General features: G+C 45.2%; 1 protein-coding gene across 1 annotated transcript in view; it reads right to left on the reverse strand.

Moving 5' to 3' along the window:
• GABRA5 (gamma-aminobutyric acid type A receptor subunit alpha5) overlaps positions 1 to 5,113 on the reverse strand; it is an 87,792-nt gene extending 82,679 nt beyond the window's left edge. The window contains exon 1 of the mRNA XM_055417528.2: positions 5,028 to 5,113. Within this exon, the coding sequence (XP_055273503.2) occupies positions 5,028 to 5,113 (86 nt within the window). The remainder of the gene's footprint in view (positions 1 to 5,027) is intronic.
• Between the last annotated feature and the right edge of the window lie 6,435 nt (positions 5,114 to 11,548).

Below are 11,548 nucleotides of genomic sequence, written 5' to 3' on the forward strand. Positions count from 1 at the left end.
TGAAAATGCATTCTGGAAATGAAGAAGTACTCATGTAAGCACTTATAACTATTGTTGCTGCCACTAGAATTCTACTTTTGATTCTAATATTTTCCTTTGAAATTTCACACCAATTAAAATATGCATGTTATGCAACTGTACCTTTGTAAAAATAATCCAAAAATCTACATTCTTCTTCTCCCCTTGAACCAAGTCAGTTACTCATCTTGGAGCTGATGGCCAGAGAAGGGCTGGCTGGGTCGACTCTGACTGACTGTCCATCTAAGCTTTGCTTAGCAGTTTTAAGTTTCTAAGTGTGTAATTTGGAAGTATTTTGTATTGGTGCCTTAAAAAAATGTTGGCATTACTCTGTAGCAGGGTCTTAGTTGGGCTTTCCTGGAATGCAGAAGACCCCAGTTCAATTCTGGGTCAGGAAGATCTGCTGGAGAAGGGATAGGCTACCCTTTCCAGTACTCTTAGGCTTCCCTGGTGGCTCAGATGGTAAAGAATCTGCCTGCAATGCGGGAACTTGGGTTTGACCCCTGGGTCAAAGGGAAGATCCCCTGGAGGAGGAAATGGCAACCCACTCCAATATTCTTGCCTGGAAAATCCCTATGGACAGAGGAGCCTGGTGGGTTACAGTCCACGTGGTGGCAAAGAGTTGGACACGACTGAGTGACTGAGCACAGCACAGCACAGGGTCTTAGTCTCCAGAAATGTTCACTGTATGCGAGGTCTCTGGTTGTCCCTGCAGCCTCCATGTAAGTGCCTTCTCACCTGTGAGTGTCCTCTCTGCCTCACAGCACTTCTCTGTGGTTTTATAATTGTCATGATGACCATCAGTCCTGCTCTGGTGAGTCTGCAGTTACAAGCAGGAAGAACTTTCCATATGGGGATTTCCCTCTTGCCATTTAAAAAGACATCGTGAGTACATGAATGACTCAGAGAGAGTGCACTTTCTGCTCTAGTTAAGAAAAGAGAACTGTCCTTGAGAACGTGTATGGACAGGCCCTCTCATGAAACCAACAGTCCCTTAGCATGCTTGTGTAGACAGATACAAAAGAACCTTATCTGTTCCTTTTCTTAAGCTACTTCTACAAGAACCTGCCTATAATTGCCAATCACAGAATACTGTTTTCCAAAGTCTATCTGAATTATAGCTCCCATGTGATAAAATTCTAATGCATTTTTTACTTTCTAATAGATAAACCTCTAAAGGGTATTTAATATTATTAAATGAATGGAATCTGATTTTACCGTATTATTGAGTTGATAATCCTCAAATTTATCTTGCAATTATCACTGATCTAATCAAGTCTGAAGAGTATGATTTTTCAGATAATGATAAACTAACTTCAGATTAAATTATGTTTTGACCTTACACTTGTGCTGGTGTCTTTACACCGTTCTGTGTGATTACTGGTTAAAAGAACTATAATGCCTCAAATTATGTTATGCCTCTGAATGTGACATCACACAAGGCCGACAGTCAGATATGTCTCTGTTCTGTTATACACTTGACTCATGCTCTGTTACATAACCTAAAACTAACAGAAGAATTACAAAGGCTACTGAAAATGAGCTACTGGTGGCTCTGATCAAATTTAAAAAATAAAAGGGAGAAGAAATGAGACTCATATTTTCAAAGCAATTTCACTTTATCTTATATAATCACCAAATACATTTTACTTATCACATATAAATTTCCAGATTGCCAGCTCCACATGTTTTTCGCAAACAGTGTATGATTTTGTACTGCACAGAAGCACAAGCGTCCTGCCTCTTTCCTCTGCTCTCTGACTGAGAGCAGTTTCCTATCACTCTCTTTACCTTTCACCAGTTGTCTGATTTACTTTACATATTTACAGGTATCCACATTTCTTCTGTCCCACAATGTGCAAATTACGGCCTTTCATGCTTTCCCGTTCACCTTTCTTTAGAACAAAATCACATAAACTCTTTCTTTGGAGGAAGATAACAGAGCTTACCAAGCTCTTTTTTACTGTAATCTCAGAACAGAAAATTCTCTCTACCCTGATGCAGAGAATTCCTTTCAAAATTATGCCCCCTCCTCTATAGGTCAGTCTGACTAAGACCTTCCCTGCAAACCATGTGAAGTCAAGACGAGAACCCCAGGACCACCTGGCAGGTTCCCTCTGAGGAGGGCTGAGGACAGAACCCCAGCACGACCAGCGTGGTAAACCCCCCAGTTAGCCATCTTTTCCTCTCGTTTTCCTGACTGTATGCCAGGGCTAATTAATGATGCTCAGCTCCTAAGTGTCCTCTAAAACAGACAATGTAACAATAGGCACTCCATAGTGCAATAGATATTATTTTGTCAAGATTTTAAATCAAATAAGTGCTCTGAAACTTTCTTTGCAACTTGACAAAATTATTCTTAAGCTCATTTACAGTAATAACCCAGTGAGAGGAGCCTTGTATGCAAAGGGAAATCAATAGGGCCTTGTGCCCCTAGACGTCAAGATGCCTTCTGCTGAAAACCATACTCTACTTGACTTCCCACTTTGCTACAGATCGTGGTCCCCAGAAGCAACTGGACGCACAAAACCAAGAGCTAAAAGCACTCAGGAGTTGACGTAAAATTCCACTTACAGAAACATCTTCTAATAGAAATAAACTCAAATACTTAAAGCAATTGTAGGACGGATATGTTCACAGACACACAGGAAAGCAACACAATCTGAAACAATGCAAACGCCCCTAATTAAGGAAGTAGCCCATGACAAAGCATTTATGTGCTGCAATACACTTGTCCATGTTACATCACACATTTTAAGACTTTGTAGTGACAAAGTATTGGTGTGAAGAAAGCACAAAATTACAGAACTGGAAACACACTATGACCCCAACTGTATAAAGCCAGGCATGGAAGCAAGAGGAAGAAACACACCAGGATGGGAAGGGTGACTGCATCTGTGTGGTGGAATTAAGGATATTTTCCTTTTTCACATACTGTTCTGGGTCTCATTAATTTCTGCAGTTAGTAGGTGTCATTTTAGGATGGACTATTAAACTTGTATCTGACAGGTTCAAAACTTCTCCAACAACCAACTGTCTAAGGAGATTAAGGGGTATTCTACTACTCGTTCTGTATTAGCATCTAGAAACTAAGAGTTATATCTCTATTTTGAAGATGACCTCAGAAAGTCATCAAATTGAGTAAGAAATCAAACTCCAAACTCTAATGGCCAAACTCCATATGCACATTTCTTCATACTTCAGACTTTCATCCACCAGGTAAAGCAAAATACCTTCTTGACTATAGAATATGCAGATTCACAGAAATATATTCGACTAAAATCTTAAGAAAAAAATACATGTTTCCAATCCTAGCATATTTCTTACCTCTGAAATATTGATAAATATATGCAATACATCAGTAAGCAAACTACCTACCTATTAACTTGGAAATTTAAAATATTGTGTCTGATTTCACTTCTAAACATACTTCTCATGCAGGAGGGATGTACACAGGTTGTATGTGGGAACATTATAGTTAAATCCTAGAAGATTTAGCAGCAGGGAAAGCCCTTGGAAGGGAAGACATTCCCTGAACAGATAAGGAAACCAAAGGCAGAAGTAGGGAAGTACCCATTCAAGATGAGCAGCAAAGTAAGAATAACAACCGACACTCTGTCCCAAGGGAATGCCCTGACTGGCCAGGAGGCTGTCCCATGGGCACGGGTAGCATGCAAACTCTGTCCCCTTCATGGTGCTGAGGGCCGGACAAGTCTCTGATGGAGCTGGATCATAGCCCCATGCCTTCATGTACCAGCCACACACCTGAGGATGGTCACAGACCTCTCTCTCTCTATTTTCTTGTCTGTACAGACCTGGGAATGTCAGAAGTACCGAAAATGTCCTGAGAACAAACAGAGAGGGTCATGGACTTTGGAGGGGCCTCCTTCCTGCCAATTAGTGGGGATGCACTGCAGAGCCACTGTGCCCTGCAGATGTCTTATGATTCACACAAGGGCAACCTTCACCACTGATTTTCACATAAGGGGTGTTTGGCAACTTTTGTCCTATAATTTAACTTCTTAATTACACTCCACCGACTTTAAGTTGGGGTATCCCTGGTGGCTTAGGGGGTAAAGAGCCCACCTGCCAAGACAGGAGACACAGGTTCAATCCCTGGGTGGGGAAGATCCCTTGGAGAATGAAACTGCAACCCACTCCAGTATTCTTGCCTGCAGAATCCCATGGACAGAGGAGCCTCACAGGCTATAGTCCAAGGGGTTGCAAAGAGTCGGATACGACTTATCGACTAAACACACCACCAACTTCAAGTTACAATCCTTGTGATTAGCCAGAGCAATTTTGAGAAGAAGAGGACAGAGTCAGCACCTCATAAGAAGTTTGTCAGGAACGTAGGTTATCACTAGTTTGATGAAAAACTATTAGAATCAGTACAATGATACTAAAGGCCAAGATGAAAGAGCTTAAGGGCACCAGTAACACCAAATGCCCTGGGGTCCTGCAGATCATCAGACACATGCAGTTTCTGGTATCTGCGTCTGCATTCTGATGGCCACAGTTCAAGGCCTTTGGCTCAAGTCAGGATCACTGCGAGTCCTTGTCAGTGCCACCTGCAGTAGGCTTGGCTTTAAAGGTAAATTCCTTTACAGAATGGAACTAAGGACAACAATCCTTAGTTTATTTGGAACTAAAGACGACAAAGAATGTTGCCCACTGCTTTGTCCAACAAGCAATAAATGTCCTTCATGCAGGTCAGCTTTTGAATCCTGCTTTAACCTGAGTGGGAGGAAACACAGCTTACTCTGAAACCATCTTCGGCTTCTATTTCTGAAAACATAATCTGCCTCTTTTCTCTGACTGACTTCAGAGACCTTACACTTGGAGCAGCCTTGTTCGGAATTAAGCATGGGTAAGGCAAGGACTCTTATAAAAGTCTGTGGGACTGCAAAGGTGGCCAATGAGAGCTTGCTGATATACTGCTCTGCAAAGTTTCTAAAAAGTACTTGTGCCCTGAAAATTGAAAATTCAAAGCATAGATCATAACTTACCCAAAGTGACTGGCTAAGTTTATGGAAATACAAAAAAGAAGGAGGTTTTTGATCATGATAAAGCTAGAGAACATTCCATTGTCCATTCCCAGTAAGAATAACAGCTGAAGCAGATGAATTTGGAAGAGTAGCTATTCCTTTCTCCACCGTGATCTTGAAGCTGAAAGGGGAAAAAACAGAAACATGAATGTTGTCAAGAAACAGCTCCTAGAATCAAATCACACTGCTAACACACACAATTCATAAAGAAAGGAGCCTGGCTGTCCTCGTCCATCACGGTTCCATATCAGGAGTTATCTGTATTCACTGGCCAGTAAGTTGGGGTGTAAAAAGAAATTACAGTAGGCTTGATTTTTACCTTTACTCAGGGTGCAGAATCATTCTCCTAATTTATCTTTTCCCATGTCGCAAATTCTTTGTTTTACTTTTTCCACGTGATCAAATGACCCTCTAGTCCTATTATTAGAATCAATGCCTGAAGTTATCTAACTGTATTTTACATCTGTCAAATCCACAAGTGGAATAATTTTACCTTTCTGAAATATTTGCCACGAGTCAAAGCCAGCAAGCTACTCCTTGTTCTGCAAGGTGCTATGAGAAAGTATGTGGAAAGAGGGGAAAAACGGCACATTTAAACCGGTCTCCTGCAAGATCACGAGAATATAAGAACTGCTTATAAAAGAAGGCTGCCACTCTCTCATCAATCTGTCCCCACGACTAAAGAACTTAGTAATCACTGCATTTTGGAAAGTCTCTCGGCTCTGGGTTATATGGTGGGCCCTAATTAATGCATTTTAAATCCAAGCAGGCACAATCCCTGGGCTCTGCAACTAACCCAAGAGAAGGGATATATTTCTCAATATGCGCATAACGCAAATGGATAGAGATCATATAGGAGCACCGCGTGGTCAAAAGGAACATTTTCCCAAGGAGACCCCAGGCCAACTCCGGCAGAGAGAAACACACAACAGGTACTTCCACCTCCGAAACCAAGGCCCTGGAGTCGAGATAGGCAGGGCGGGGATCGCCTGGGTGCGCCCAGGGGCTGCTCTCCAAAGCCGGGCCGGAGTCCCGGCGGCGAGCACGCGGCGCTGCATGCGGGAAACCCGGGTGGCACCTCCTGCCGCCCTCAGCCTGGTGACAGTAGGGACCAGGCTTTGGGGGAGTCGGGACCCCCAAAGACAGGCTGGCTCCCACGGTCCCGGGACCGCCGCGGGGGCTCGCGGGCGCGGGGGAGGCACTGCAGAGCTGCAGCCTCCGCGCCCGGGCGCCCGCGGCCGGGTAGAGTCGGCCGCCCGCCCGGTCCGCAGCGGCGCGCCCAGCGCCAACCGTTCGCCCACCCTCCCCGGCTCGCTTCTGCCCCGGCAGACCTGCCCTACTGCCGCCCCGGGTCCGAGCGGAGCGTCCTGCCGCGTGGCGCTTTCCTCCTCGGCCCGGAGCGCGCGGTGCAGCGTCGGCTCCGAGTCTCCCGGCCTCGAGCCGCCAGCGCGACCCGCTCGCGCCCCCGCCCCCAGTCTCGAGCCCGAGCCTGCGCCCACCCTGCAGGCAGCGCCCAGCCCGCCGCGCCTCGGAGCCCGGCGGCTGGCGGGGCCCCCCGGGGACGTTCTCGGCCCTCGGCTCCGGGGACGGCGGCGGGAGCCTCGTGCCCCAGTTCCTACCGGCAGGTCCGTGGGTCCTGCGCCCCGGCGCCCCGTCCGGCGGCGCCGCGATGCTCTGGACGCCCCTGCCCTCCCGCGCGGGCTGCGCCTCCGCAGTCGCCGGGGGAAAGTTTGCGCTCCCGGCCGCCCGCGGCGCCCCGCCTGCCTCCACCGCCCTCCCCGAGCCAGGCAGCCTCGAGGAGAGGGCTGCGGGCCGAGACGGGGCCGCCTGCCCTCCCGCCGCCGCCCGCAGTTCCTGACCCCACGGCCCCAGTCCCGCGCGCCCGGGCTTACCCCGCGCGCCGGCCCGGGAAGGCGAGCCGTCGGCGAGGGCGCATTCTCCTCCCTCGTCTGCTCTCCCCGGCTGGCAGGCGCGGAGGCCGGTGCGGCGTCACCGCCCCATGCCGCCAGCGCGAACTTCCCCGGTGCTCCCGGGCCGAGCGCCTCGGGCGCCCCCCGCGCTCCCGCCGCCGCCCTGCGGCTCCGCTCCGCGCCCGAGGCCGCGCGCCGCCCCGCTGCAGAGCCCCCGGCGCCCCCGGCGCGCCGGCGCGCGCTCTCACCTCGCCTGAGCGCTACATGACGGCTCCGGCTCCGAGAAACGCTCCTCTGCGAGGCGCTCCGGTAGAGGCCGCCAGACTCTCACCAAACGCGCCCTGGCCCCGGGCCGGCTGCGAGGAAGAGGGGGCGTTCGGGGTCCCGGCTTGGCCAGCTCTGGGACAGGCCACGTTTCTGATGAAGTTTCTTGGTGGCCTGCGGGAGTGTATCGGTGCCTCGTGTCCCTCTTTTTAGGGCTGAGATGGAAAGGGGGTGTCCAGGCAGGCGCCGAAGGCCCGGGCGCCCAGAGCTTTCCTGTCTCAGGACCAGCCCTGAGCGCCTTCCTGGCCGGGCCTAAGTCCTGCCTGAGTCTTCCACGCAGGCCGCTGTGTCTGCCGCTCCTACTCTCTATAGGAAGAAACTGGCCTCTGAGGCCACATTTTTTAAAACTGTAATTCACTGCTATGGGAAGGAAAGTCAGTAAAATGGATTAATTAGAATTAAACGCTTACCTAATTGCTCTGTACATTTGGGGAGGCTGGGAAGTTCCCTTTCTGGACAAGAAGCCTTCTTGTCAGTGACAAAGAGGACTTGGGGTCTGCAGACTTGTGAGTGGGTATCGGACGTGAATTCTGCTCTAGGGCGTTACCTCCCGCACCCACGAACACGTGAAATTTCATTACTGCGGTCATGTTCGTCTCTGTCTCAGCGTGCCTACTCTGAGTGCTGAGGCTGGCTGGCACAAATGACGCTTGGGCAGGATAGGGAGGCAAAGCAAGCACTGCTCTGGTTTTAAGATGGCAGCGTCTGATTTTCTCCCGACCGGATGCCTCTTGGCTATGAGAACACCCAGGGGGAGATGTTCAATATTTAAATAAACCCAGCAAGAACCTGATGGGCAGTGTATTATCATTTCTATGTCTTTTGTCATACTCTGACAAAAGACAGAGAAAGACTGAGAGTCAGAGTCAAGACTCTGACTGAATTGTTTACAGTCACTCTTAACAGAATGATTGTGAGAAGGGCAAATTTCTAACTCTCCTCCAGAAAAGATCTTTAATCATTCAGTGTGTGAAGTCACACTATCCTTAGTTATGTTTAATACAACGCAGTCCAAATCTAAGCTAACTGCTGGCACTTTTGCACATGCCAAAAATTCTAAGATTTTCTAAAAATAGCAGCTTCTAGATATATTTCAGAAATAGGACATAAAAATACATAAACGTTCCAAACATAAGGAAGTGTTATTCTGAGTATGCACTTAGTCACAGTATTAAATAGCTCTGATTCCAGTGGTTCTGCATGAAATGTAAATTAGATAAGATGCTTATTTGAAAGGCTTTTCTGATTCTAAAATGAATAAATTGAACACAGGCATTTCTTCATTTTCTAATTACTCAAAAGTCATATCACTAAGATAAAGTTCATTGACAATCAAAATCATTAAATTAAAAGCAATAAAAATCAATATAATTGTAACCTACTGTTAGAATTCTAGGTTTAGAGATACCAGTGATAATTACTATTTTCCCAATATTAAACAACATAAAGCAAATCAAAGAATTCAAGTAACTAGTGAATTTAAAGTCTTAGAGATTACCAAAGGAAATCATTTAGTAATTTTTGCAAAGAAATGTAGATAAAACAGGGATTATTTTGTATTAATGAGAGTTACAGATACTGATTTTTAACAATAATACATTAATGGATTCAATGAACTGTAAGAGAATTTATGTTCTTTTCATGAATTATTTTTAAAATTTGCATGTTTTCACTATCAGTCTAATGTCAATGCATATTATTGAACACATGGGAATTATGTTTATTGAGAGCTAATCTTTAAATTTTATTTAACCATGTGGCTTAAATACTTAATTTCTCCATGTGATGAAATGGTAACCCCGTCTCTTCTCTTGATATTTATGAACATATAAGGAGCCTTAGGTTGGACCTGAAAGGATAGTAAAATAATCATTCATACTTTATAGAAATTCACATGTTAGAAGAATTTATATTACGATTTCATAATATTTGTTTTAATACGAAATTCAGTGTTTGCCCTGGGAAATGTCCTATCCACTTGATTCCCCATTTGTTCTATTAGCATTTTCCCTTGTGTTGAGTGACAGAAAGCAAAGTAGTCACGATTCTGGAAAGCAGTAGAGGGCACCACAGTTCCACATAACCTTGGGTTGGACCAGTCTCCATAAGAGCTTCCAAGTGAGAGACTAAAACAGCTGAACCTGGGGAAGCTGGGCGATGGGCGGACACCCTCTATCCCATCCAGAACAGAGGCGGCACAGCTAGGCTGTGTTTGTGGCAGTAGGTGGAGTAGAGACGGCTAAACAAAAAAACAGTATTGCCACGAGGAAGCAGAGCTTGGTGAGAAGCTGAATGGAGAGTCTGCTAAGCAGAGAGTCCACTCATAGGACGTTCATTGAATTGTGTGTTCAAGTGCAGGGTAAAGATAGCAAGAGATAAGATGAGCCGGGTACTGGAAGACAAAAAAATGTAGAGCCAAGGAATCAACTTCTTGCAGGGAAGGAGTCATTGAATAGTTTTCTTGGTCAGGGAAGTACGTGTTCCAGAACAGAGTCCCCACAGCAGCTGTATACAGAAACAGTGTGGGGAAGAGACAAATCTAGGCTAAAAGCATGGATGAACATTGCAGCTCCAGTCTATGAGGGGGGAAATTTAATCAGTGTTAGAGTTTTTTCATTAATGGAATCATAACCACATTGATTCACATGTACTCCAAGTGGATTTATTAGTGCTTTGCCCAAGCAGAAGCAAGAGGGTCTTGATTGTTAAGTAAACAGAAATGTCAGTTCTGACTAGGAGAAGAAACAAAATTCCTAGGAAAAGATGGCAGTTGATTTGGATTTTGAAAAAGAAATTGGACAGAAAATATCAGAAAAACGGTAAAAGTAAGAGCAAGAACAAAAGTAGGAAGGTATGGGGCACATTAAGTGATAAATGTTCCATTCACAGAAATCACACTCTATATTTTTAGTCCATCATCGAATCCTTGTATTGTTCACTTTATTTAAATTAGAGTTATCATATTAGTTATCTGAAGGCTACATGTATGCTACAGATGTGTTTAATTTGTTGGCGCTATTTTAAAGTAAAGACAACTTAAAAACCAGAAGATTTCACATGAATCAATGAATAATAGATAACTTATTCTATTCATAGATTAATTGCATCTAAATGAATAGATGAATTATATCTATTCAATGGATAAATAGATAGATTTTTGGCTTTTCTTAAAAGAAAAGCAGTTAAGATCAAATTTAGCAATAGTGGACATACATTACCACCTTCTCCCCCAACTGTCACTCACTTACACTGGGCATGGGATCCTCAGAGCAGCATGGTCTCTTCTGCTTTTACACCTACGCTGGCTCCTTCATTTACGTTACCTGGCAAATAGAAGCACATGAGTCTTTGTTCTGGATTCCATTTTATCTTCTTTATTGGCTTGTTAGTTATGTCTATTTATTTTGTTTTTATGAGTTTCTCTAAGGTTGAAAATAGAAATCTCTAAATTAATATGTATGCATGCTAAGTCACTTCAGTCGTGTCAGACTCTACAACCCTATGGACCATAGCCTGCCAGGTTCCTCTGTCCATGATATTCTCCAGGCTAGAATACTGGAGTGGGTTGCCATACCCTCCTCCAGGGGATCTTCCCAATTCACAGATCAAACCCATGTCTCTTATGTCTCCTGCATTGGTTGGCACATTCTCTACCACAAACATCACCTATAGCCTAACTTTAGTGATATTATACCATTTCATGTGTAGTATATGACTCTTACAACCTTATACTCGTATAATGTGTGTGTCCTATTTTCTGTTGTTGTCACACTATACTTCTACATAGTTAATCAGTCAACTTTTACTTTAACAGTCAGAAACCTACTTTTTAAATTGTGATAAAATGTACATAATATAAAATTTACATTTCGGTTCAGTCACTCAGTCATGTCTGACTTTGCAACCCCATGGCAGCACACCAGGCCTCCCTGTCCATCACCAACTCCCGGAGCTTGCTCAAACTCATGGCCATCAAGTCAGTGATGCCATCCAAACATCTCATCCTCTCGTCCCTTTCTCCTCCCACCTTCAATCTTTCCCAACATCAGGGTCTTTTCCAATAAGTCAGTTCTTCGCATCAGGTGGCCAAAGTATTGAAGCTTCAGCATCAGTCCTTGAGTGAACACACAGGACTAATCTCCTTTAGGATGGACTGGTTGGATCTCCTTGCAGTCCAAGGGACTCTCAAGAGTCTTCTCCAACACCACAGTTCAAAACCATCAATTCTTCGGCAATCAGCTTTCTTCA

This window comes from Moschus berezovskii, chromosome 21 (assembly GCF_049115385.1).
Source record: "Moschus berezovskii isolate FMDL1 chromosome 21, NW_MosBer_1.0, whole genome shotgun sequence".
NCBI classification, from domain to species: Eukaryota; Metazoa; Chordata; class Mammalia; order Artiodactyla; family Moschidae; genus Moschus; species Moschus berezovskii.